The sequence below is a fragment of the Trachemys scripta genome, chromosome 24, assembly GCF_013100865.1.
Source record: "Trachemys scripta elegans isolate TJP31775 chromosome 24, CAS_Tse_1.0, whole genome shotgun sequence".
NCBI lineage: Eukaryota > Metazoa > Chordata > Testudines > Emydidae > Trachemys > Trachemys scripta.
The window spans coordinates 10,704,362-10,730,016 of record NC_048321.1 but is presented as its reverse complement, the minus strand read 5'-3'; the positions used below and the strand labels follow the sequence as shown (position 1 = coordinate 10,730,016).

The following is a 25,655-nucleotide window of genomic DNA, read 5'->3' as shown; positions in this document are numbered from 1 at the left end:
TGTTCAGATTCTCTGTCTGAATCCATGAAGAAGCTCCGAGAAGAAGGACCAATCATCAAGGAGATCGGGGATCTCATGCTTTCTCGGGTAGGGCTGGGAGAGCTACCAGGATGGTGGGTGTGGGGGGGGTCTCCCTGTCTCCTGGTGCAGAAGGCCAAGGGGCTGCACAGTGAAATGAACAGGCGGCACATTCAAAACCGATAAAAGGAAAGACTTGTTCACTGGCTATGTGATTAGCCTGTGGAACTGCCTGCCACTGGATGGTGCTGAGGCCAAGAACTTAGCAGGGTTCAGAGAAGGACTGGACGTTTCTGGGGATAACCAGACTATCCAGAGTTACTACAGCTCATGCGAACAACTTACGCCTTCCTCTGAAGCAGCCACTGCCAGAGACAAGATCCTAGGCCCCTGGGTCTTTGGGGCGAGGGGGTCCCGGGCAGTGCTGAGCGGCTGACAGCTCAGCTCTGGTCCTTTGTCTTTCCCCGCCCCCAGTTCGACGGGCCGGCGCGGGAGGAAATCCAGCAGGTGGCGGCTGATTTCTGCTCGTACCAGTCCATCGCCCTGGAGCTGATCAAAACCAAGCAGCGCAAGGAGACCCGCTTCCAGATCTTCATGCAGGTACCGCGAGCTCCGCTGCCCTCTTCTCCCCCAGCCCCCCCGGCTGGGACTCTGGGCTTAGTGATGAACTGCCAAACTAGTAACGACAGGTTCCCTCCTCCTCACCCCACGAGGGGGTCGTGCCCCCCCCCCCGGGACTCCTGCCCCATCCAACTCCCCACGTTCCTTGACGCCCGCCCTGGGACTCCTGCCCCCTCCCCACCCTTCCCTGTCCCCTGACTGCCCCCTGCCGCCCCATCCAACACCTCCTCTCATTCGTGATAGCCCCCCGGGACCCCTGCCCCATCCAACCACTCCTTCTCTCTGTCCCCGACTGCCCCTGGAATCCCTGCCCCTGACTGCCCCCCACCGCCCCATCCAACCCCTGCTCCTTCCTGACTGCCCCCCCCCGCCCCGGGACCCTTGCCCCCATTCAATCCCCCTGTTCCCTGCCCTCTGACTGCCCCGACCCCTATCCACCCCCCCACAACTCCCCGAACTCCCCTGCTCTCTTCCAACACCTGCTCCCTGCCCCCTTACCGCACTGCCTGGAGCCGCTGGGGCTGGAGCCAGGGGCACTCGGCCGGGGCCAGGCCGGAGGGAGCTGCTCGGCTGGGGCCGGACTGGGCTGCGCCGCGCCGCGCCTCCCTGGAGCCCTCCTCGCGCCCCCGCCCCAGCTTCCCTGCCTGCTGCTTGTTTCAGGCTTCCCGCGAACAGCTGATTCACGGGAAGCAGGGGGGAGGGGGAGGAGAAGGGGGGCAGAGCGGGAGCGTTCGGGGAGGAGGGGGAAGTGAGCTGGGGCCGGGGGCGGGGTGGACAGCTGCCAGAGCTTTCGGTAAATTTAGAAGTCCTTAGAACCGGTTGTCCCGGTTCTAAAAGGGCTTCTAAATATAACAACCGATTCCGGCGAAGGGGTGGGAACCAGCTCCAGCTCACCACCTGTCCCCCCCCCCACACGGTGGCTGCAGCGCTCTCTCTCCCTCCGTCTCCCCCCATCCCAGGAAGCCGAGAGCAACCCGCAGTGCCGACGTCTGCAGCTCAAGGACCTGATCATCTCCGAGATGCAGCGCCTGACCAAGTACCCGCTGCTGCTGGAGAACATCCTCAAGCACACGGACGGTACGGGGGGGGCTGACAGCGCGGCCACGTCCCCTCCACGCCCAGCAGAGGGGCCGAGCGGGGCTGGGCTGCGGCTCTTCTCCCTGCAGGGGGGACTCCCTGGGGCAGGGCAGTGGGGGGAGCCTGCCTTGCTGATGGCCGCCAGGTGGACAGGGGGCTTTAGCTCACGGAACTCAGCAGCAGCCCTTCCTCGTGGCCCAGATGGGCACCTGGGAGCCGACACGGCCATTGCCGTAACCCTGTCTCCCCCAGAACGGGAAGCCCAGCTGGCCTGCGCCCACTCCGTTAGGTGGGGCGCCACTGCCCTCGAAATCCAGGGCGTTTCGCCCCGGTGTGAGACAGAGAGACCAGAACTTCCAGCACGGCCTCGCCCCCCTGACGCCCTCTGTCCGCCCGCAGGCGGGACCCCGGAGCACAAGAAGCTGTGCCGCGCCCGTGACCAGTGCCGGGAGATCCTCAGGTACGTGAACGAGGCGGTGAAGCGGGCGGAGAACCGGCACCGGCTGGAGGCCTACCAGAAGCGCCTGGATGCCACGTCTCTGGAGCGGACCAGCAACCCACTGGCGGCCGAGTTCAAGGTACCGCCCGGCTGGAAGCGAGGGAAGGGGGGGATTCTGTCCTGATTTCCCTGCATCCCCAGCCGGGGAGAGCCAGCAATTAACCGTGCCTTCCCCACTGTGCCCAGAACCTCGACCTCACCTCCCGGCGCATGATCCACGAGGGGGCTTTGAGCTGGCGCATCAGCAAGGAGAAAACGTTGGGTATGTACCTCCCAGCAGGGCCCGTGGCTGACACGTCCCTCTGCCTTCAGTCCAAAACCCCCACCCCCGAGAGTCCCCCAGGACCCTGGTCTCTATTAGCTGCTAGCATTAGCAGGCTTTTATCCACTGGGGATCCTCCACTAGAGGGACCCCCGATCGCACCATTCTTCCCCAGCAGGGGTCAGCTTTCCGCCTTCTCGATTGGCCCCGAGAGAGCCGGGGGTGGGGTGACGCAGCAGGGCAGGACAGAGCGTGGGGATCTAAGGTGGGGGGACTTGTCTTCAGGCCTGTGTGTTGCTCGCTCCCCATCAGCCCTGCAGAGGACGCTGAGGAGCCGGTTAGTCCCTGTTCTCTGAGGCTGGGCTGGGGAATGGAGCCCATGGGAGTTAGGCCCCTGAGTTCTTTGGACTTCCAGCGAGAGTCTGGGGCCAAAGGTTTGCAAATTCCCGCCTAGGGGCGGATCTGGCCTGTCCCTTAGTGCTTACGCCAGACGGGTCACCCTGGGGCAGCCTGGCTCCCGCGTCACCGTAGAGGGGGAACCAGAGGAGCTGGGTGACCGGGTCTGCGTCCGGCCTGTGCAGATCTGCACGTGCTGCTGCTGGAGGACCTCCTGGTGCTGCTGCAGAAGCAGGACGAGAAGCTGGTGCTGAAATTTCACAGCAAGACGGCGCTGGGCTCCTCGGACACCAAGCAGACCTTCAGCCCCGTCCTGAAGCTCAACTCCATGCTCATCCGCTCCGTGGCCACAGGTAGCTAGCGGGAGAGGCCCGGGGGTGCTCTGCCCAGGCGGGTGGCTGGCGCGGGCATGGATGGGGAGGGGGAATCTTGTCTCCCCCCCGGTAGGGGCGTGGGCATGGGAACAGCTCCGAAGCAGAGCCCTGTAGGCTGTGGTGCCCGAACATTCCCTGTAGCGTCCCGTCTCTCCTCTGTGCAGACAAACGAGCGCTTTTCATCATCTGCACCTCGGAGCTGGGGCCCCAGATCTACGAGCTGGTGGCGCTGACGCCCTCGGAGAAAAACACGTAAGGGTGTAACGACGGGTGGAGAGGGAGGGGCTGTGGGACGTTCCTTGGGGCATTGGGGGGGATGAGAGGAGTCCACGCACCAAGGTAACTAGCATCTCCTGGGGCTGTGGTGGCAGGGGGCTGCAGGTCGGGAGTGAGGGGCACCCACAGAGCTGGGGAGGGTGCCCACGGCTGGAGTAATAGGGGCTGTGGGTCAGGAGTGAGGGGCGTCGGTACAGCTGGGGGGAGCAGGGCTGGACTAGCAGGGGGCTGTGGGTCGGGAGTGAGGGGCACTGGCAGAGCTGGGGGTTAGGGTGCCCTCCCCTTGGTGCAATCCCGTCTGTGTGAGGGGGTGGAGCTCTGCGAGGGTGGGGGCGGAGCCGAAGCCCTCGGGTCTGGTCTCCGAGCAGGCAGCAGCCGGTGGGTGCTGGGGCCGTAACACCCCCTCTCCTCGGCTTGGCAGGTGGATGGAGCTGCTGGAGGAGGCAGTGCAGAGCGCCATGAGGAACGCCACCTCCCCCCCCAAACGCAGGGCCCGGGAGCTGCCCATCCACAGGCCGGCCCCGTCCAGGTGAGCAGCGCCACCCCGGGGGCCTCGTTGCAGCGGCAGGGAGGGAGGGAAGGAAATGGGGACATCCTGGCCACGGGGCCTTTCAACAGCCACAGCGGGACGGGTCTGGCCTAGAAGTTCAGGGGCAGCAGGGAAGGGGGCGGGGGCACGGCCAGGTCTCCATTCCTGCTCGGAGCACTTGGCGATTTCTCTCCAAGGCCTGCCCTGGCTGAGCCGGGCACAGATCAGACTCAACCCCAGCCCCAGAGGCTGGCTCGCTGTCCCCCTCCAGAGGCCAGGCCAAGAATAGAGCCCTGCGAATCTCACGCTGCCTTTAGATCTAGAGCAGGGGTCAGCCACCTTTCGGAAGTGGGGTGCCGAGTCTTCATTTATTCACTCTAATGTAAGGTTTCGCGTGCCAGTCATACATTTGAACGTTTTTAGAAGGTCTCTTTCTAAAAGTCTGTAATATAGAACTAAACTATTGTCGTATGTAAAGTAAATAAGGTTTTTAAAATATTTAAGAAGCTTCATTTAAAATTAAATTAAAATGCAGAGCCTCCCCGGACCGGTGGCCAGAACCCGGCAGTGTGAGTGCCACTGAAAATCAGCTCGCGTGCCGCCTTCGGCACACGTGCCATAGGTTGCCTACCCTTGATCTAGAGGGACCCAGGTTCGATTCCCCCTGAGGCTGGGCGGCTGCCCTGGGAGACCAGCCCAGGGGTCACGTGTCTGGAGGCACCGGCCTCTGCAGGGCCGAGTCCCTCCCTGGTGCTAGAGTGGCTGGTGGCTCAGAGCCATGGGTAATTAAGGCCCCGATCCTGTGGGTGAAGTGACGCCTCCAGCCAAGTCAGCCTTGCTCCACGGTCCCACTTTGGCCCCCGGCTGCTTGGCGTGCCCTGCCACTGCCCATCTAACTCGGCTCTTGTCCCCGCCAGCCTGGTGCTGCAAGACCCCGACGTCTCCCCGATCCTCTCCCAAGCCGACAGCTCCGGGGCGGAGGTGGACGATGTCTCTTCAGGTGAGCTCCCCTCCCCGCTCGGGCACCCCCAACTCCCTCTGCCAGGGGGCTCTGACAGCCAGCAGCTTCCAGCCGCCTGCTGTGGGGCCCGGAGCAGCAGCCCATATGTAGGTGGCACAAGGGGAGCATGTGGGGTGATAATGGGAACCTCCTGTGAGAGGATCTAGGTGTCTGACCGGCCCCACTCCAGGATCCCAGTTCCCGCTGCACGCTTGGCTCACTCTGATCTCCTTGTGACAGGCTGGGGGCCGGCCCCCAGCCACTCCCCCCCACCCGTCCTTTCTGGGCCTGGCCCTCCGCCGCTGCCTAGTCCAAACGCCCCTCTGTGATCTCTCGCCCCTGCCCAGCGGATGACAATCCCACCGACTTCCTGGGCAAGGGGAAGCATCCGGTGCTGCCGGAGGAGCCGGAGGCCGAAGGCAGCGAGGAGGAGGAAGAGGGGGAGGAGGCGCCGGCTGCCCAGGTGCCGGCACAGAGCTCTGTGGAGTTAGATGAAGCTGGAGCGTCCGAGGCCCCGGGGCCCAGCATGTGCCTGTCCCTCCCGGGACTTGTGTTGACAGAGGGACTGGCCGAATCAGCCCTGGAGGACGGTGAGTGAAGGCTGGGTCGTGATGCTGCCCATGGGGGCCCATCCCTGGGGAGAGAGGAGGGAGCAGCTTCTCTGAACCAGAACCTGGGTTTGAGCCGTCCCCGTCTCTTATCACACACATAGAGACACTCTGTGTCTGTGTCTCTCGGCTCAGCCGTCTCTAGCCTAGTGCGTACAGAGGAGCAGGGGGAGGCTGAGGGGTGTGGCTGAGCTGGGAGAGCAGGGGGTTGTGGGTCAGGATTGAGGGGCACCGGCAGAGCTCTGGAGGTGGGGTTTGCCCTGTGCCCGGTTCGAGCTAGTGCTACCAGCCCCTTCGCTCTCCCAAACCAGTCGGTGCTTCCCCACCTCCCCCAAAGCTGCGGTGAGAAGGTTGCTTGGAGCCCAGGAGGGTTTCTCTGCCCCGTGGTGCTCTCGTACCCCATCGGGCCAGCTGTGTCCAGACACGCCCCTTCCGCGGGTGCCCCGGGAGATCTAGAATCAGACCAGGCACTTGGTTCCCGTTGGGGGAGGCCTGGCGGGGCTCTGCAGCGCCCCCTCTGGCTGAGCGAGGAGGTGCATGCGTCGGCGCCGAAGCCAGCCTGCATCCAGCCCTCCGGGTGGGGGATTCCCTGCCAGGGCCCGGCCCAACCTGCTCGTCTTCTCTCCCCCTCCTAGTGGAGAACCTGCGGCATCTGATCCTGCGCAGCCTGCTGCCCTGCCGGGACCCGGAGCCTGAGGACGACCTGACCCCCACGCCCTCGGTGGCCGGAGGAGCCGTGCAGCCCTGGGACGCTGTGCTGTCCAGCCAGGACTCAGGCTGCCAAGAGCAGTCGATGGAGCCCTCCGGGCAGGGCGGCCCCACCACGGACAGGGCTGGTCTCCCGGGCCACTCGCCCAGCGGCAGGACGGAGACGGAGACGGAAAGCCGGCCGAGCGCGGGGGACGTGGAGGAGCCGGGCTGGAGTTCGGACGGCGGTCGGGAGGCGTCCCAGGAAGTGGAGAGACCCCCAGCTGCGGAGGGGCAGGGCGGCTACAAAGTGGTCCGGAAAGGTAGGGGGAAGGCGGGGCCTCCGGGGGGTAGCTCCTCTCCAGGCTTCAAGGGCTGTTCCCTGCTGTTGCCCCCGGACTCTTCTCCGCGGGGTTTGGCTACCAGGACAGCAGCCACTTTGCATGGCCATCTGCTGGGTCAAAGCCGCGTGGACTCCAGCGGGCTCCTGTCCCCCCGCCGAGGGCGGTGGTTCCCTTCCCCTCTGTCCAGAGGAGTGTTCGGCGAAGGGCTGGTAAGTGAGAGAGCCCTGGGGGTATGCGCCAGCTCCTGACCGCTCGGATGCGCCATTGATTACGGCATCCATCAGACCCTTGAGGCCCCAGCCATGAGTATCAGCTGTGATCCCGGGGGCGCCGTCCGGCCCCGTCTCCTGGGGCCCGGGGGCTGTGAAACCAGTCGTGTCCGTGACTGGCTCCTAGGGCAGCCGCTCTCCTTCTGTCACTAAACCCCTGCCTGCCTGGCGAGCCTGGTGATTTGCATGAGATCTGCCACCCTTGGGCTGCTGCAAACCCTCTCTTCTCTCTGTCTGGGCACAGCTGGTGATTGGGTTCTGAGTCCTTCAATCAATCAATTTCTCTCTCCCCCCCCCCCCCCCCCCTCGACATTTTCTCTTCTTCCCTCCCTGCTCTTTTCCCTGGTGTCTCTGCACAGCTGAGGTGGAGGGCACTAAGGATGCCACGCCCTTGGCAGACAGCAGCCAATCAGAAACTGAGTTGCATGAAGGAGGCGGAGCTAATGTAGATGGTAAAGAAAAAAACAAACCCTTTTTCCTCTTGGGCCCCGAGAAAGGCTAGTAAAGGGAATCGCAGAGGGACTAAGACAGGAGGCAGGGGAGAGGCCGCTGGCCAGGCCAGGGGCAGCTGGGAGGCAGGACTCCTGGGTTCCATCCCCATCTCTGTGTCCTGCTGTGCAACTGGGCAGGTCCTTGATGGCCTGGTCCCGTCCTGGTTTCATCAGGAGTTGTTTGCCTGAGAGGCAACTGTAGTAACTGGCTTGTAGGTGGCAGGACAAGGCCGAACGCTGCTCGCCTGTATGAAAATGGCTCCCTGCACATACCCAGAGCTGGTCCACCAGCTTCCCTGTCTCAGATGAGTCCCTGCTCGAAGTAATAGACTTCAACTCCGGGGCGGCGTTCGACTTGGTACCGCTCGACATTTGGATTGAAAAGCTAGGATTAAATGGATTAAAAACTGGCTCACTGATAGATCTCCAAATGTAACTGGGGAACTGTCACGGAGCGGCGCAGTTTCCCGTGGGGGCCCACGGGGATCAGGTCTTGGCCCTGCGCTCTTTAATCCTTGACGTGGCTCAGTTGGGCTGAACAAGGAGAAGGTTAAGAGGAGACTTGATGGTGTCTACAGGCACCTACACAGGGAACGAATATTTAATAATGGGCTCCACAGCTAGCAGAGAGGGGTCTGGCATGAGCCAGTGGCTGGAAGTTGGAGCGAGACAAATTCAGATTGGAAATAAGGCGTCAGTTTTTAGCAGCTGGAGCAATTGGCCGAGGGTGGTGGTGGATTCCCCGTCGCTGACCATTTTTGAATCAGGGATGGGAGGTTCTTCTAAAAGCTCTGCTCTGGGGCATTATTTGGGGGCGGGTCTCTGGCCTGGCTATGCAGGTGGTCACAAAGGTCCCCTCTGGCCTGGGACTCCGTGAATCTGTCTGGATGCAAAGGGGGAGAGGGAGCTGGATTCGCTACCTGAATCCTGGCTGAATTTTTCAAACCTGGGTGCGGAAAGTGACGCACCTAAATCAACAGCAAGCTAGTAACGGATCAGGGGGTTGCTTTTGCAGCGCTGCTGGGCGAGGCGGGGGTGCATATCCCCTCTGGCACATCAGGGCACTTGTCGAAGGGTGGAATTTTCAGAAGCGCCCGACTCGGCCTCAGCCCCACTGTCTTTCGAGGCTGGTTACGGTTCTGAATAACTAATCACCTGAATTAACTGTTGCCTCCTCTTCCCCAGCATTTTTCAGGCATAGATCTCCAAATGCCTCACCAGGGAGGTCGGTATCTTTATCCCCATTTGGCAGATGGGGAAACTGAGGCACGTGGCCATGAGGTGACTGGCCCCTGGGTCACCCAGCAGGCCCATGGCAGAGCTGGGGTTAGAACTCTTGAGTTCCAGTCCAGGGCTCTATACTCTAGGCCATGCTGCCTCCCGGTTTAGGCACCGTCTGTTTTGAAACCAGGACTTGGGACTTTTGAAAACGTTGCGTTAAGAACTGAAAGCAGACAGGGCTAACGAGGTCTCAGTGATGTCAGTGGGCTTTGAACCAGGCTCTGATTTTGAACATATCAGCCCTGTAGGTTTCTACAGGGAGCTCAGAGTCCCCTGGGTCCTGGACTCACAGGCTAAACAGCTTTTCTACCCCCTCCCCTGTAACGCAGGGAATTACTTCTACATCAGCATGCCTGCCGGCCCCACAGAGTCCTCCACCGAGCCCCCCGCCCCCAAGCGGCCAGCGAGCCCCGTGGAGCAGTCCCCCAGCCCGCCCCACCCCACCCTCAGCTCCCGGCAGCACGACCAGGACATCACGCCGGGTCCTGGCAGCCTGGATGGGGCCCCACCCCCCGAGCCGCCCGCCCCCAGCCTGGTGATCCAGGACGTTGACATGATCTTCCGGACGATAGAACAGCTCACGCTGAAACTCACCAGGCTAAAGGTGAGCGGGAGGTGGGGAGCTGTCATAGGGGGGAATCGGGGGGGACTAAGATCCTTTCCATTGAGGGCAGGGACTGGCTCTGCCAGGTGACGGGAGCAGGGAAGAGAAGCTGCATCTGGTGCCACAGGGTGGGGAGCCCAGACCCAGGCAGGGTAACGCCCCGCTGGAGCCCAGAGTGGTGAGGGCACCAATGCCCTGTTACATAGCGCTGGGCAGTGCAAGGGGCTTTGGCCAAGCGAGGAGCTGGTGGGGGGCCAGGTGAGACAGGGCTGGTGTGCACCTGGGATGTGCAGAGGTCTGACACCGAGTCAGGCTGGGGCCCCCCGTTCCCACCGGCTTGTTTCTCTCCCGCTTGGCTCCTTCAGGACGTGGAGATGGCCCATCGCGAGTTGCTGCGGTCTCTGGGAAGAGGTTCGTCGGCTGAGACCACCCCGGTGGGGGTCACCGCGCTGGAGATGGGCCGGTGGCTGGAATGCCCGCCCAGCCCTGCCAGCGATCGCTGCACCTCCCCTGCCCAGCGAGGCTGCGGGCCCCGACAGCCAGCGAGCCCGGTAAGCGGAAGGGACTTTGTAAGCCCCATTGAACGCACCCTGAACCCCTTGCCCGGACCTGGAGCTGCCCCCACTGTGCCTGGTTACCCTAGCCGTGCTTCCACTCACTTTCCTGGGGGCCAGCTGCAGGGCCGGGACCCTGCAAATGCTAGAAGTGTAAATAATAAGATGGGTGAATGAAAGTGCCTCGTGTTAGAGGAGGACATGGTAGAACAGGCATCACAGACACTTGGTGGAATGAGGATAATCAATGGGACACTGTAATGCCAGGGTACACAACATATCGGAAGGACAGAACAGGTCGTGCTGGTGGGGGAGTGGCACTAGGTGTGAAAGAAAGCGTAGAAATAATGAAATAAAAATCTTAAATGAACCAAACTGTCCCATCGAATATCTATGGATAGTAATTCCATGCTCGAATAGCAGTAGGGATATATTATCGGCCGCCTGACCAGGACGGTGCTAGTGACTGTGAAATGCTCAGGGAGATTAGAGAGGTTATTAAAATAAAAAACACAATAACAATGGGGGATTTCAACTCTCCCCAGAGTGACTGGGTACATGTCACCTCGGGAAGGGATGCAGATGTCAAGTTTCTTGACACCTTAAATGGCTGCTTCTTGGAGCAGCTAGTCTAGAACCCGCGAGGGGAGAGGCAATTCTTGATTTAGTCCTAAGTGGAGCACAGGATCTGGTCCAAGAGGTGAATATAGCTGGTAACAGTGACCATAATCTAATGAAATGTAACATCCCTGTGGCGGGGAAAACACCACAACAGCCCAGCACTGTAGCATTTCATTTCAGAAAGGGAACTACACAAAAACAAGGTGGTCAGTGAAACAGAAATGAAAAGGTCCAGAGACTAGAGTGAAATCCCTGCAAGCTGCGTGGGAACTTTTCAAAGACACCATAATACAGGCTCAACTTAAATGTATCCCCCAAATTAAAAAACAAGTAAGAGAACCAAAAAAGAGCCACCATTCTTCTTAGGTGACAGATCTGAGGAACTGTCCCAGATTGAGGTATCATTAGAGGAGGTTTGGGAACAAATTGATAAATTAAACAGTAATAAGTCACCAGGACCAGATGGGATTCACCCAAGAGTTCTGAAGGAACTCAAATGTGAAATTGCAGAACTACTAACAGTAATTTGAAACCTATCATTTAAATCGCTTCTGTACCAGATGACTGGAGGATAGCTAATGTGACGCCAGTTTCTAAAAAGGGCTCCAGATGTGATCCCGGCAATTACAGGCCGGTAAGCCTGACTTCAGTGCCAGGCAAACTGGTTGAAACTATAGTAAAGAACAGAATTGTCAGACACGTAGCTGAGCATAATCTGTTGGGGGAAGAGTCAACATGGTTTTTGTAAAGGGAAATCATGCCTCACTAGAACTCTTTGAGGGGGTCAACAAGCATGTGGACAAGGGGGATCCAGGGGATATAGTGTACTTAGATTTTCAGAAAGCCTTTGACAAGGGCCCTCACCAAAGGCTCTTCCGCAAAGGAAGCTGCCACGGGATAAGAGGGAAGGTTCTCTCATGGGTCGGTAACTGGTTAAAAGATAGGAAACAAAGGGTAGGAATAAATGGTCAGTTTTCAGAACGGAGAGAGGTAAATAGTGGTGTCCCCCAGGGGTCTGTACTGGGCCCAGTGCTATTCAACATATTCATAAATGATCTGGAAAAAGGGATAAACAATGAGGTGGCAAAAATTGCAGATGATACAAAACTACTCAAGATAGTGAAGTCCCAGGCAGACTGGGAAGAGCTACAAAAGGATCTCTCAGAACCAGGTGATTGGGCAACAAAATGGCAGATGAAATTCAATGTTGATAAATGCGAAGTAATGCACATTGGAAAACATCATCCCAACTATACATATAAAATGATGGGGTCTAAATTAGCTCTTACCACTCAAGGAAGAGATCTTGGAGTCATTGTGGATAGTTCTCTGAAACCATCCACTCAATGGGCAGCAGCAGTCAAAAAAGCAAACAGACTGTTGGGAATCATTAAGAAAGGGACAGATAATATTCCATTGCCTCTATATTAATCCGTGGTACATCCACATCTTGAATACTGCGTGCAGATGTGGTCGTCCCATCTCAAAAAAGATATATTGGAATTGGAAAAGATTCAGAAAAGGGCAACAAAAATGATTAGAGGTATGGAACGGCTTCTGTATGAGGAAAGATTAATAAGACTGGGACTTTTCAGCTTGGAATAGAAAACTAAGGGTGCATATGACTGAGGTCTATAAAATCATGACTGTGAAGGCCAAGACTAGAACAGGGTTCAAAAAAGAACTAGATAAGTTCCTGGAGGATAGGTCCATCAATGGCTATTAGCCAGGCTGGGCAGGGATGGTGTCCCTAGCCTCTGTTTGCCAGAAGCTAGGAATGGGCAACAGGGGATGGATCACTTGATGATTCCCTGATCTGTTCATTCCCTCTGGGGCACCTGGCATTGGCCACTGTCGGAAGACAGGACACTGGGCTAAATGGACCTTTGGTCTGACCCAGTGTGTCCTTTCTTATGATGACCTGGTCCCATGCCCCCCTACTTGCCAAATCCTTTCTCCCCGTACCTCAGTTTCCCCAGCTGTAGCCCAGGAAAGCTATTGCTGACCCTGCAGGCACCAGGGGGCGGGTTGGCAGCCTGGAGCTTTGCTGACCATCCCTCTCAATCCTGCTTTTCTGCATCTCTTCCAGACTGCCAAGCCCCCTCAGAGGAACCCCTCTGCACCAATGCCCTGCCAGGGAGGAGATCTCCCCAAAGATGGCTGGGAAGCTGGAGCAGCAGGGCACCCCCTGGACCCACCCAACCTGGGGAAAACCCCCTGGGAGGCGGGGCAGCCCGAATGTTGAAACAGACCCGTGGGGGCTGCCACTGGAAGCTTGGAGCAGAACTGGAATCCCGCGGGGAAGCGCATGTTAGTTTCGGCTGATCTCGGTGTCTCGTCCTAGCCATGGGGCTGGGTGGCCCTTTGCCTGGAGAGCGAGTGCCTGTCACCCTGCATGCTGCCTGCTGCTGGCAGGCCGGGCCCCCACCTCTGTGCCCCCCACGGACAGGCATCGTCCCTGTACACACAAGCTGGAATATAGTCTGTCGAAATGCACTTTTTGTTTCTCTCCGCGCTGAGGAGCCCACGCGGCGGGTCCCGGCCCGCCCTCTCTGCTGATCAGATATAAATATGTATGTATGTGCATTGGGTTCTTGTAAATAACTGGACTGTATCCCGTGACCCTGCAGTACAACGGCCATTACCACTATCCCGCTGCCCTGCCCAGCCTGGGGAAACGAGATTCCAAGCAGCCCGGTCCTCTTACCACTAGGTGTTCCCTCTGGGCCTCTCGCTGTGTCTCCCCCGGCCCTGTGAGGCCATAGCACATGCTGCTGGCATTAGCCGGCCTTTCTCCCTCCAGCAGATGCGCTGCCCTCTCCTTCGGGTAGAGGCTTTTCTGTAGGGGCTGTCTGGAAAACGCACATTGCTCCCATCCCCAGGGCGGGCAGCGGGCTGGGAAAATGGGACACCCCACGGCCGTGGCAAAATCCCTGCGCTGCTTGGAGACAATCAGCCGGGGCTCGTCTCTGCCGCGCTCCTTGGGGCTGGGTGAGCCCAGCCCATCGGATACGATCACCCCTAACGGTGAGCTCGGCGCAGCACCAATCAGCTGCTATGGGTGGGAGGGCTCAGGGTAAGACCCCACTTCGCAATTAGCTTTTGTCTATTCGCAGGCTGCTGCTGCATTGTCAGAGGCCAGGCCCCGGACCTGCCCCCCTCATCAGCCCCCGGCCCGGTCCCATATATATATATACACTTATATATATATATATATATACACACACTAGCTAGAGGACTGACTGTTTGCTGTTCCATGATGTATAATCGGTTTTATTTTCTTCCCTTTACTGGTAAAGATTTTTTTTTTAAAGAAAAGTGAAATATTCCGTCGCTGGCGTGTGTGTGATCCTTCACCGGGGGGTGCCTGCTTTCACCCACTGCAGCGTGGGAGATGGGGTCCTGCCAGCCAGGGGGGTGTCTGTCCATAGCCGGGAGCTGTTCTCCACGGCGATGCCACACTGCCGGTGCTGCCGGGGAGCAGAGAACCCGCCCCGCCCTGCCCAGTGCTGCTGCTGGGAGTGGAATCGGCCCAGCGTTAAATCAGTCCTTGACCCCCAAGGGGGATGTCTCAGGGCTGGTCGACTGGACAGCGTCTACATTGAGGGGGCGCCTATCCCAGGCCTTTCTGGTCTCAGCACCGGCTCCCCTGATGTGGGCACTGCAACATGCCCTCATCCCTCTCCCCAGCCTGCAGGGCCTCGGCCTGGGACCGCGGGAGAGGAGAGGTTAGCGAGTGGCCTGACGGGCAGGGGGCTCAGCGCTCTTGGGACCATGCAGTTTTGGGGTCACTGCCTCTGACCCTGGAGGCCCAGGTAGGCGCTTCCTCCCCATTGCTGGAGCCCTGGCGGTAGAAAAAGAGCCTGAATTCCAGTGGGTGCAGAGGGCTCCAGCCCCCCACCCCAGAGCAGGCTGTCAAAGCTGTTTAATGGTAGGCAGAAACGGTTACAGGCTGGGCGGGGCCAGAGGCGGAGGGGATCAGAAATCCCACCCAAGGGGCTGCCCCAGCGCTCTCCGGGGCCGCGGGATTCTCGAGTGAGCGGACGCTTTCGCCCCTCTAGCTGGGCGCAGCCAGCTCCTCGTCCGGCGCCTTGGGCAGCTGCCTGTAGGTGGGGTCGCGCGGCAGCATCAGCTCCTGGAGCCTGGCAAAGGTCTTGCTCTCAGCGGGGAAGCGGTTTTTCTGCAAGGGTGGAAAGGGGAGTGGGTGAGCAAAGGGGGGACTCGCTTCTGCTCCCACATGGGGGCACGGTCGTGAATGAACAAGGGCCCTGGGGCTGGACACAGCTCCCCACTCCCCACATGCAGGAGCGTGGTACTCACCCCCAGAGACAGCCGCAGCAGGCCCATCTGCCACTTGACCCCAGCCGTGGCCTTGCTGGTCTGCTGCTGGCTCTCCATGGCTGCCAGGAACGCTTTCAGGCCCTGCTCTGTGATCTGGTTCCCTTGGGGAAGGAAGATGCGGATCAGTGGCTAGTTTAAACCCCATCGCCTCTGGGGCCCAGGGAGGGGTTTGCCTGGGACCTCAGGCAGGGCCTGTGCCCACTGACACTGGCACAGCTGCTGTGGGGCAGAGGATCGGCATCGGGCTCTAGAAGCATGAGCGTCTCCTGCCTCTGCTGGGGATCGGGCCACCCGAGGGAGCCCACGAGCCACCTGGCACTAAGGTGAGTGACCAGGCTGGGCCGCATGGAGGGAGTGGAGAAGGGTGGGTGGTACTGAAGGAGCTCTGTGGGTATGGCTGGGCCCAGCACTAGGGGCTGCAGGCCCCTCTCAAAAGGACACACACAAGCCTGGCAGAGGCTGCTGCATCTCCGGCCCATTGTCACAGCTCCCAGCCCGGCTCGTTGGCCAAGGGCTGGACGGCCCAGGGGAGCCAGCGCCACTCGGGGGGGCACGTGCCCTGCCAGGCGAGATGGCGGGTTTCCAGCCAGCCCCGGGCCCCGCGCCAACGTACAGGTGAGGTTTAAGTTGATGAGCACGCGGTTGCCTGGCAGGAAGACCTTCCCATCACGGTGCTCGGCCTGTTCCAGCAGTGGGTTCACGATCTCGGTGGGCTCCATCACCTGGGCACAGAGAACGTTTCACCTTCAAGCAGGTCCCAGAGCAGCTCGGCAGGCGGCCCCACTGCTTTGGCACTGCCCAGGAGATAGCGTGGCACGGGGATCAGCCCACCGCTGGTTCTGACGTGAGGCAGGAGATGGGACAGTTTGGCTGGAATCTTCTTAGGCGCCTAAGGGCCTTGGGAGCAAGGATCCCATTGATTTTTCCCGGGCTTCTTACTCCTCCAAGCCCCTTTGAAAATCCCCAGCTTTCATGCTGAGCCAATGGTTCCCCAGCTTTTTATCCCAGAGCAAGTCGGCCACCTCTGGAGCGGAACGGGGCAGCTGTTTACACCATGCCCCGCCGGATAGGAGTGAAGCCCACTGTATCCCCCCCACGGAAGGGTAGAATGGAACGACCTGCCGGAACTGAACCAAGAGCCACCACAGCAGCTCCGGCCGGGGGGTGGGGGAGGTCAGTGACCCGGCCCGAGGTCTCAGGCCACCAAGGGACTGAGACTCCAGCCCCATAAGTGAACTCAACTCTGGATCTGAGCCCAGAGCCTGGCTACTGCCCCAGTAACCCAGTGCCCTGCGAGCGGGGCACGGGGAACACTGTGTAGAGCAGTCCCCGTACCCCAGGGCTCCCTCACCTCCAACTCCAGCGGCAGGCTGCGCTTCTCCTTGGCGCCCGATTTGGCTCCTTTGCCTCGAACAACTTTTTGCTCCGGGGTGGAAACCACTAAAGAGAGGGACACGCCCAGAGCTGGGTGAAACGCTCTCAAACCTGACAGAGCCTCTGCCACGCTGAGCCACGGGGGCCTCTCCCATGGGCCAGGCGCCCGGCTCAGAGAGGGGCATCGCCTCCGGCCACCTCCCGCTCTGGCACAGTTCACATCTAGTTCCGTAGCCCGCTCTCTGGGGGCCGCTTGCACATGGGACAGAGGGCTAGAATAAGTGGGGGAGGGTTAGAATTTCAACTCACTTTTCTTGGCTTGTTTAGTATCCTCCTTCTTCGCGGGCACAAAGCCTGGGCCGCCCCCGACCCCCCCGCCACCTGCAGCGCTGGCCTGACCTTTTTCCTCTTTCTTCGAAGGCTCCTGTAAGGAGTAGCACAGGCCTGAAAGGGGCGCTGACAGACAGGTTCGACGGCTCTTTAATATCTGTCGCTGTTTGCCAAGTCCCCTCCAGGCATGACCCCACTTCGCTTTCGGCCCTTCTCTGGCCCAAGCGTGTAAACCACCAGCCTCGCACGCCCCCACCCCCGCATGAACCCTGTTTGAAGGATGGAGGCACAGGAAAGCCAAGGTCACCAAATGAACCCAATGGCAGAGCTGGGAAAAGAACCCAGGAATCCTGACCCCCCAAGTCTCTGCTCTAGCCACGAGCTTACACGCCCCCTTCAGAAATGAAATGAGAACCCAGGAGTCCTGAGAGCCACTCCCCGGCTCCAAAGCCCCCTCCTTTTCCTTAGCATCGCCACGCGCAGGTCCTGGCCGCTGCGATCCCCCGATCCTTCCGAAGAAGCGGATCTTTGGGAGCCACTCGCTGCGGGGTTAACCCCTGGCTCCCTGGCCAGTTGGACACGCCTGGATCTCAGCGTTCCTGGGAAGGGCTGCGTGGAAGCCGTCCTGCTCGGTTCAGCCCGCACCCCTCACCTTTTTCTTGGACGCACTCCTGCTCTGCTTGGACGCTTGCAGCTTGTCGATGGTGGTGTTGCTGACGAGGCTGGAGGGACGCTCGCTGCTTTTGGCATCTGCATGTCTCAGAGGCTGGAACCCAGACCCAGAGGGATTTTAACAGAGATTCGGACCCCACGGGCTACTCTACATTTGCTACCTTTAGGACCCTAGGCAGTGCTAACTGTAGCACCTCCTAGCATGGGGTGTGAACTGGCTTAGAACCAGGGACTCTCAGATCCTCAACAATGTGAGCTAAAGGAGTGATGCCACTAGGTGGCAGCAGTAGTAGGTGGTTATCCTTCAGGTGGCTCAGAAAGTAGAGGGGAATACAGCACACACCAGCGTGAATCCTGTTACCCTCAAGCGACCTGGTTCCATGGAGCTCTGAGTTTATAGCAACGTTTGGCCTGCCGCTGCGGGAAAGAGGTCAGTCGCTAACACCCCACCCCCCAAAGTGAATTGATCTGTGGGGGTGCATGTCCTGGCAGTAGCCTTACCGACCGGGACCGCTCCTGGGATTCCTTCTCCAGTAAAAGTCGCCTCCTCTCCACGACTTCGGTGTGAGTTAAAGCGAAAGGTCCCAGAACCTAACCCAAAGCAAGGGCGGAGTCAGTGCTGCTCAGTCTCTCTTGGTCACAATAGCTTAATTCCCCCTCCTCCACCCCACAGAGGGGGCAGCCCGGGGCCTCGGCACTTCTCTGACCACGCCCGAGCTTGCAGACGTTACAAAGGCCTGAGCCAGAGAAGTGCTGGGTGCCCGATAAGCATGCTCCGTCCCTCGGGATCGGGTCCCGAATTTCCAAGCTCAGGTCCTGCTCCCTCAAAGGGATGTGCTAGTGCGTCCCGTGGAGCGTTTCGGTCATTCACAGCAGGGGGAAGGGGCTGGGCAGCAAGGATTAGCTCTGGAACTCTCCGCTGCAGGATCAAGGCCTGGTGCAGGTCAGGCCTGCCCTGCGCTAGAGGAGAGCTGGGGAGAAGAGCTGCGCTGCTGCTCTTTTGTGACGGATGAAGACGGTTTACACGGTAGAAATTCAGCTGGTTTCTCTCCCTCGCTGACTCTGTGGAGAGCTGGGAGTTCAGGAGACGGGTGGCGCTGTGCCAGGGATCCAGGTTAGCGGGGAGAGGATGGGATTTTGATTCAGACTGATTCAAGCTCTCTCTGTTAATGTGCATTCAACTCTAATGCCTTTTAATGGCTGGGAGCCGCCACCCCTGCCCCTTTGGTGAGAGACCTCCAGATCCACAACTCGGAGTCCTCCATAGAGCCCTCCAACTCCACTAGATGTTCCTCATCAGAACGGCCAGACTGGGTCAGCCCAAAGGTCCATCTAGCCCGTGTCCTGTCTTCTGACAGTGGCCAGTGCCAGGTGCCCCAGAGGGAATGAACAGAACAGGTGATCATCAAGTGATCCAAGCCCTGTCGCCCATTCCCTGCTTCTGGCAAACAGAGGCTAGGGACACCATCCCTACCCAGCCTGGCTAATAGCTGCAAAGGGAGGACACTGGGCTGGGCGAAGACGTTTTTTCAAGGGTAAATCCATCCCCTGGGCTGAAGAGCAAAGGCCTCTCCCTGGACGCACCTCTGCGAGCTTGAGCGCTCCCTGGTCTCCGATCTGATTGTGTGCCAGAGACAGGCACAGCAGAGAGCGATTCAACCGCAAGCCCTGGGCAGGCCCCGGGGGACGGCGGCAGGACGCAGACAGGCAAGGAAAGGAAAAGAACAGTCATCCGTGAGCAGTGACAGCGCTGGACCCTCCATCCAGCCGGGCTGGCTTCCCATCACCAGCTCCTCCTGCCGCTGGCCCAGTTCCTGTGCCCAAGGGGAGTTCAGTCTTTCCACGGCCCAACCCATCCTGCTGGGAGCTCACCACCTGGGCTCGGCCTGAGCTGGGGCTGGGAACGCCCAGGGCTACATAGCGGGTGGACTTTGAGTACTGGATCCAGCTAAACTGGATTGGCAGGAGAACACACAAAGCCCCAGTCTGTACAGTTCCATCTCTTCGGCTTCCCTTCACAGCCTCCGCTACTAAGGCTCCCCCAGCTGTCTGTTCCCATCTACATAAGAGAATTGGACTTAAAAAATAACTGAGGCTACATCTACACTACAGGGGGGAGTTGATTTAAGATACACAAATTCAGCTACGTGAATAGCGTAGCTGAATTCGACATATCGCAGCCGACTTACCCCGTTGTGAGGACGGCGGCAAAATCGACTTCTGCGGCTTTCTGTCGGCGGCGCTTACTCCCACCTCCGCTGGTGGAGTAAGAGCGCCGATTCGGGGATCGATTGTCGCGTCCCGATGGGACGCGATAAATCGATCCCCGAGAGGTCGATTTCTACCCGCCGATTCAGGCGGGTAGTGTAGACCTAGCCTTAGTGGCGAGGCTAAGATTTGAAGCCAGGCCTCCAGGGCAGTGCCTTATCCAAGGCCACAGTCCCTCACTTCAGAGAACAGTGGTCCCTCTACGGATGCTCATGCCCCAGTGCAGCCAGTCGCGCTCTCTCACCCCTCACCTCCGCGATGTAGCCTGCGCCCAGGTCCGAGATGTGATTGAAGCTGAGGGTCAGCGAGACCAAGCTCTTGTTGGAGGACTTCAGTGTGGAGAGGGCTTGGCCGATCAGCTTGGCGTCGGCGTCACCGATGTTATTGTTTCTAAGCGAGACGTGAGCCAGCCTGCAGGGGCGTTGGTGAGAGTTTCCGATCAGGTCTGACTGGACTGTCCTGCTCTCTGGGAAGGGAAAGAGACGCCCTGGGAGTGGGGAGGGGGCTCCAGGACTGAGCCTTGAAGCAGGCGGGAGCGATCCCAGCCACGCTCTGCCGGGGGCGTGGAAGGGTAGGAGGGAAGGAATCCGCACACTATACGCTGGACTCTGTGCGGGCACCTTGCTGACAGGCCGAGGACTTTGTTTATGAGAGTCCCATCCCGCCCAGTGATCCTCAGCCCTCCTCCCCACTGGGACCTCCCTCCTAGGAGTATCCCCCAGGATCCCGCCCATCGCCCCCAGAGCAGATGCAGTGGTCTGGAATTTCCCTTCCCTCCCCCAACACGGTATCTGCCCCAAGCAGATTAACTAGCACGCACTCCCCGGGACCCCTGGGTCTCCGATTCGGAAGGAACTCACGTGCTCTCCTCTCCAATCAGCCTGTAGAAGGACCCCTCGGCTAACGGGTTCCCCTCCAGTGTTAGTGTCCTGCAGGGAAAAGCAGAAACTGACCAAGGTGCTAGAGAAGTCACTTGGCCTGCAGACATGCAGCCACCTCTGGAGTGGAACACGGCAGCTGCTTCACAGCGACAAAGAAACACTACACAACAGCCTGGAAGGGAAAGTGAAGAATACTGTACCCCACTGAAAAGGTGGCAGGAATTTGAGGTAGGCAGCAGGCACCGCGCTAGGGCTTTGGGCAGGACAGTGGAGTTGGCGGTTCTGCTCTGGCACAGAGTACCATGGGATTGTCAATGGACTTGACAAAGCACCGCCTTCAGGTCCCATCTCACTGGCTCCTTCAAGGATGGTTACATTGAACGGGGCCCCCTTTCTGAGATGGAAGCAGCTGCCTCCAGCACTGAGTGCCCCCATCCCTGCAGCTTAGCTGTCGCTTACTTGAGGGTGGGGCAGTTTGGTAGGATAGCGATCAGAGAGAAGAGCGAGAGATCCGTCAGGCCGACCTTCCAGAGGCTGAAAGAAGAGAGACAGGGTAGCCTTAGCAACAGCATTAACTCAATAAGAGAGATCGCAAAGCATTCTCATCCCCAGATGGGGAAACTGAGGCACAGGGAGGGGAAAGGACTCACTTTGTGACCTTGGGCAACTCAAGGGCAGAGCCAGGCCTCAAAGCCAGGCCCCCTGGCTCCCAGGCCCCCTGGCTCCCAAGCCCATGCTCAAACCCCTTCGCCAATATCTGCTCTTCAAAAGCTAATGCAGTTTCCCAGCACCCAGCGTTCTGGAGCCCGCAAACTAACTATTGGTCTTAAAGAGCTAGCAGGTCCCCAGACTGATCTAGTTCCAGCGTCCCAATTATCCAACCAACTTGGAGGACACCAAGGTCAGGCTCTCTGAGAGGCAAGAGCCAATGCACTGGGAGGCAGCAAAACACCTTAGAGGGAGGTTTGGATACTGAGGGTTTAGAGAACTGAAATCCCGCTGTATTTTCCTTGCCCGTCTCTGGGCCCTTTCAGCCAAACAGCACCTGGCACTGCCCAGCCTCTCACTCACTGAACAGCCTGCAGGTTGGCAAGGGCAGGCAGACACTTGCTGAAAACACCCAGCATTTTCTCTTCAATTTTCCAACCTGCCAGAGAGAAAACAGATGGAGCTGGTTATACAGAAGAGAAAACCAGCCAGAATGCGATCCCTCACCCCTGCTCTCAACTGCCGTTGGCTCCCTGGCCAGTTCGTAACGGCATGGCTAGCTGTCTGGGTTCTTGTATGGCCTACGGTTTTTTTATAAAAGGCTCTGGAGGCGATCGTAGCAATTACAGGCCTAACTTCAGTACGAGGCAAATTGGTTACAACTATGGTAACAGAATTAACAAACACAAGAGATGAAGACTGCTCTTGTGAAGGGCAATCAAGCCTCACCAATCTAGTGGAAGACTTTGAGAGGGTCAACGAGCATGTGGACAAGGGTGATCCAGTGGATAGTTTACTTGGACTTTCAGAAAGCCTTTGACGAGAGCGGAGGCGCGGGCAGTGCCCCCAAATTACTGCCAGCGCACGGTTTGAATCAGGCTCCCCCCGCTCCCCCTTCCCCCAACACAGAGCTGAGCCCCTCACCTCGCAGGAAGATCTCACGGACGCTCTTGGGGTCGTCGTGCTCCAGCTCGGTCTGAATGCAGGGCCGGAAGTAGGCGTACTTGTTCTGGATCTGGGTGAGGCTGGCTGGGACCTCCTTCTCGGCCAGCGTGTTGCTTTCCTCTGCCAGGCAGAGGGCAACCCGTCACTCGGGGGCAGGGACACCAAGCCCGAGGGAGACTTCTGCAGTGCCAGGCGAAGGGACATGCAGGCCGCTGCCCCGTGTCAATCACTCCACGCTGCCCCACCAGGGAGAGACCATCCCCTTATAGCTGCATGGGCCTCTCCTCACTACACTCTGCCTTCACTAGGGCTGCGGATGCTGGGAGACATGTTAAACCCACCTGGGGCTACACTGCCCTCCCAACCTCCTGCCCCTGAAGTGGGTGGGACTGAAACCAACACACACAATCTCCCTGCGACAGTCCTCTGCAGCTCACATCCCAGATGCATCCCCCACCAGCAGAAATGGCCAGCATCCCCTAGGTGAAAGCTGGTTTAGCTGTGATTTCCCCAGGGCCCTGACCCCAACTGGGCCAGTTCCCTCAGCCAGGCCAGTCACCCCAACTCTAGCCAGGTCCCCCCCCAACCCAAACCTGGACTCCCCTTGCAAGCTGGAGAACATATAGAGCTCAGCCTGCAGGAACAATGAAGTGCACGACCCTCTGATAAGCTGGGACTCATTTCTTTGCCTTCCGGCATCTGAACTTCTAGAAGTTACGTTTCCCAGCTTTTCTCTGCAACACCGAGGGCTGGGAAGGGCCTTGTTCTTTCAGTGAAAGCGGAGCTTCTCCAGAAAGCAGAGAGCTCTGGGAGCTGGGCCGTTAAGAAACCACTGAATCCTGCGAGTCTCGAGCGCTGTGCTCAGCAAGTACTCTTGCCGCCTTGCAGAACCAGCTAGGCAAGGCTCCTGGGCAACACACTTGGTTGTCCAAGGCTGCTTGCAAGCGGGGAGGGCACGGGGCCTAGGCTGCAGGCCGGTGAAGATGCACCAAGCACAGGAAGGAGCTTAGCAGGGTGGCTGCTCATCTGACTCCGGTTGCTAAGGGGCAAATGCCTGTCTGAGAATAGCCAGAGCACAGCGTGTCCTTGCCATAAGCCAGGCCCAGAGAGTGCCTTGAACATACCGTGCTCTGGCTGTTAGCTAAACTGACATGAGGGGGGCTGGCACAGAGCTGGCCTGCCTGCACTAAGCCAGCTGGGGATCCCTTACCCAGCGGTATTCATGGGGAGGGGGGAGATCTGCTGCCTTCAAATCTTGTAAAGACTTCAGGGCTGGGTAAAGGGAGCCACAGAGCGATGGGGGATGGGGCCCCTTGCTGGTACAAGAACCCCTTCCACCGCCCACTTGAGTGCCGCCTCTTCTCTCCTAGCTCATCTCTAGCCCCGTCAGCCTGCTGGAGAGAGAACTGGACCCCTCTCAGTCCCCATCCCCTTCCCTGCAAGGAGCAGAGGGCTCACCACCATGCAGGGCACGAGGCCATGAGGATAAGCAGGTGGGGCTGCTTGATTCCCATCCCAGTTTGTACCAGGCTGTTGATGGCCTCTCCTTGGCTTTAGGGTGTGACATTTATTAGCCCCCAAGTTGCCCTCTGGGAGCCGGTGGCAGCTGGACCCTTGGGTCCTGCTTCTGTAAAGGGGTAACTGACAGTTTGTGCCCAGGAAATGTGCCAGAGAGGCCAAAGAAAGGGACAGAGGCGGGCCTACCCAGAGCCAGGGAAACTTCGAGACACATGGGCTCAGTGGGGGACCACCCCCCTACACAGAAGCTTGGTGAGTGTCCAGCAGGGGGCGCGCGACCAGGCCTGTGACAAGCCCGAGCTGCAGCGAATTCCAGCTGGCGCTCAGCAAAGACAGAGATGAATTCACAATACTCCCCCCCTTTGCCTCACTAGGCCGCTCCACTCACCTGGCGGGAAGAGGTTCGAGGTAGACTGCAGTCTAACTGTGACCTTGGGGATTTTGGTGAGTCCGGCGCGGGAGCACAGTTCATTGAAATCCTGCTCCAGGATGCCTGTGCACTGATATTCCTCTGGGGAAAGAGCAGGACAGCCTCCATCCAAACCACAGCCATTCCTAGAGCACCTTCTGCACTAACAGCATCTTACTCCGGCCACGCGAGCCGGTCGCAGAGCCTCTTCACCCAGCACGGAAGTGCCGCCACCTCTAGGGTGGAGCGTGGCCGTGTTTTAACAACGCACAGCAACACCACAACAGTTCAGGCCAAGTGACGAACATAGCAAGGGGAATTCAGTTAGCTTCAAGGGGAGGACCCACATGCCTACAGTTTGAGCATCACCTAGGCCAGGGGTGGCCAACCTGTGGCTCCGGAGCCGCGTGTAGCTCTTCAGAAGTTAATATGCAGCTCCTTGTATAGCCACCGACTCCGGGGCTGGAGGTACAGGCGCCAACTTTCCAATGTGCTGGTGGGTGCTCACTGCCCAACCCCTGGCTCTGCCCCTACTCCACCCCTCCCCTGAGCCTGCCATGCCCTCGCTTCCCCCCCAAAAAACAGCTGATCGGGAGGGAGCGGGAGGCAATGATTGGAGGGACTGCCGTGGGCGGGAGGCACTGGGAGGGGTGGCGGGAGCTGATGAGGGCTGCTGGCGTATTACTGTGGCTCTTTGGCAATGTACATTGGTAAATTCTAGCTCAGGTTGGCCACCCCGGCCTAGGTCCTTATGGGGTCATGGCCAAAGTCAGCAAGGGCCAGCTTTTCCAAAAGAGCCCAGCTCCCAGGTAGTCACCTGACTAAGGGCCAGACTTCCTGGCCCCTGGCATTATATGAGCAGGACCCACTGCCCGACTCAGCCAGTTAACTGAACCTCCGGGGTGGCGTTCTTGCCAGGGCACAGAGCGATCGGGGGTCATCACCTTCGCCATGTTGGTCAGTCCTTTTCACCGCGTTCTTTCCTTCCTCCTCAAGGATCACACCAGTCACTTTCTCCTTAGCCCCCCGGTCCCCTTTCTTCCCCATAGTCCTGCTCTTCAGGGCACTGAAGGAAAACAAGACGGGCTCGGCTGGTAACACACGTTCAGGGCCAAGAGCGCTGCCCTTTCACCCCCATGGGCTTTTGTTTCTCCTCCCCGCCCAGTTTATATTTTTGGTCCTTGATTCCTTTGCTCCCGGGGCGGGAAACCTCACCCCATGTCCAGGGGGTTAGGCCTGCACCCACCTGTGGTCACTGCACTGGGAAGGGCTGGGGCCCGGAGGGGTCGGGTGGGCAAAGGGAGGATCCGGGGCACGTCTGGGTGGGGGCACGGCCTGGGCACCGGCATACAGAGATGCTGCTGCAGGTGCTGGATGAGCCCAGGGCTACAGGAGGCGGGTTGGAGGGGGTGGGGGGGGTCTCTGGTTGGGGAAGGGGGGGCTCCCTGGCTGGGGAGGGTGTTGGGTGGGAGTTTCTGGTTAGGGGAGAAGTAGTGAGTTCCTGTTTGGGGGGTCCCTGGCTGTGGTGTGTGTGGAGGGGTTCCCTGGCCTGAGGGACGTGTCCCTGGATTCGGTGTGTAGGGGGGTACCGGGCGCCTGGCAGGGGTCCCTGGATGTGGTAGGGGGGATCGGGGGCCTGGCGGGGGGGAGCTCCCTGGCTGCACTGTGTGGGGAGGGGGCGGGAGCCTGGGCGGGGGG

At 59.2% G+C, this 25,655-nt stretch overlaps 2 protein-coding genes across 8 annotated transcripts in view; one reads left to right on the top strand and one right to left on the bottom strand.

Moving 5' to 3' along the window:
- ARHGEF11 (Rho guanine nucleotide exchange factor 11) overlaps nucleotides 1-13,844 on the top strand; it is a 78,738-nt gene extending 64,894 nt beyond the window's left edge. For 6 of the 7 annotated variants that reach the window (XM_034756349.1, XM_034756347.1, XM_034756351.1 and 3 more), the window contains 15 exons: nucleotides 8-87; nucleotides 493-618; nucleotides 1,599-1,716; nucleotides 2,116-2,294; nucleotides 2,402-2,477; nucleotides 3,059-3,226; nucleotides 3,412-3,499; nucleotides 3,945-4,052; nucleotides 4,970-5,052; nucleotides 5,400-5,642; nucleotides 6,296-6,670; nucleotides 7,320-7,412; nucleotides 9,062-9,336; nucleotides 9,702-9,887; nucleotides 12,601-13,844. In XM_034756349.1, the coding sequence (XP_034612240.1) occupies nucleotides 8-87; nucleotides 493-618; nucleotides 1,599-1,716; nucleotides 2,116-2,294; nucleotides 2,402-2,477; nucleotides 3,059-3,226; nucleotides 3,412-3,499; nucleotides 3,945-4,052; nucleotides 4,970-5,052; nucleotides 5,400-5,642; nucleotides 6,296-6,670; nucleotides 7,320-7,412; nucleotides 9,062-9,336; nucleotides 9,702-9,887; nucleotides 12,601-12,756 (2,354 nt within the window). In that variant the 3' untranslated portion in view covers nucleotides 12,757-13,844. The remainder of the gene's footprint in view (nucleotides 1-7; nucleotides 88-492; nucleotides 619-1,598; nucleotides 1,717-2,115; nucleotides 2,295-2,401; nucleotides 2,478-3,058; nucleotides 3,227-3,411; nucleotides 3,500-3,944; nucleotides 4,053-4,969; nucleotides 5,053-5,399; nucleotides 5,643-6,295; nucleotides 6,671-7,319; nucleotides 7,413-9,061; nucleotides 9,337-9,701; nucleotides 9,888-12,600) is intronic. The other variant, XM_034756352.1, reaches the window with a different exon arrangement.
- LRRC71 (leucine rich repeat containing 71) lies at nucleotides 13,838-25,032 on the bottom strand. Its single transcript, XM_034756353.1, has 15 exons — nucleotides 24,902-25,032; nucleotides 23,937-24,059; nucleotides 22,010-22,150; nucleotides 21,449-21,524; nucleotides 20,837-20,911; nucleotides 20,357-20,425; nucleotides 19,748-19,907; nucleotides 18,813-18,896; nucleotides 17,730-17,819; nucleotides 17,209-17,322; nucleotides 16,536-16,650; nucleotides 16,204-16,292; nucleotides 15,466-15,574; nucleotides 14,832-14,953; nucleotides 13,838-14,691 (listed from the first exon to the last, which is right to left on the bottom strand). Exons 1-15 carry the CDS (start codon nucleotides 25,002-25,004, stop codon nucleotides 14,569-14,571), a joined length of 1,593 nt encoding a protein of 530 aa, XP_034612244.1. The 5' UTR covers nucleotides 25,005-25,032; the 3' UTR covers nucleotides 13,838-14,568.
- Nucleotides 25,033-25,655: the final 623 nt, after the last annotated feature.

What these genes read in the sequence shown, in the direction of transcription:
- LRRC71 (XM_034756353.1), bottom strand. Translation starts at nt 25,004, where the DNA reads ATGGGGAAGAAAGGGGACCGGGGGGCTAAGGAGAAAGTGACTGGTGTG. An exon ending in GGAGTGCGTCCAAGAAAAAG is followed by an intron (nt 16,651 to 17,208) that starts GTGAGGGGTGCG and finishes TACTCCTTACAG; the next exon opens with GAGCCTTCGAAGAAAGAGGA. An exon ending in GCCTGCCGCTGGAGTTGGAG is followed by an intron (nt 15,575 to 16,203) that starts GTGAGGGAGCCC and finishes CTCTGTGCCCAG; the next exon opens with GTGATGGAGCCCACCGAGAT.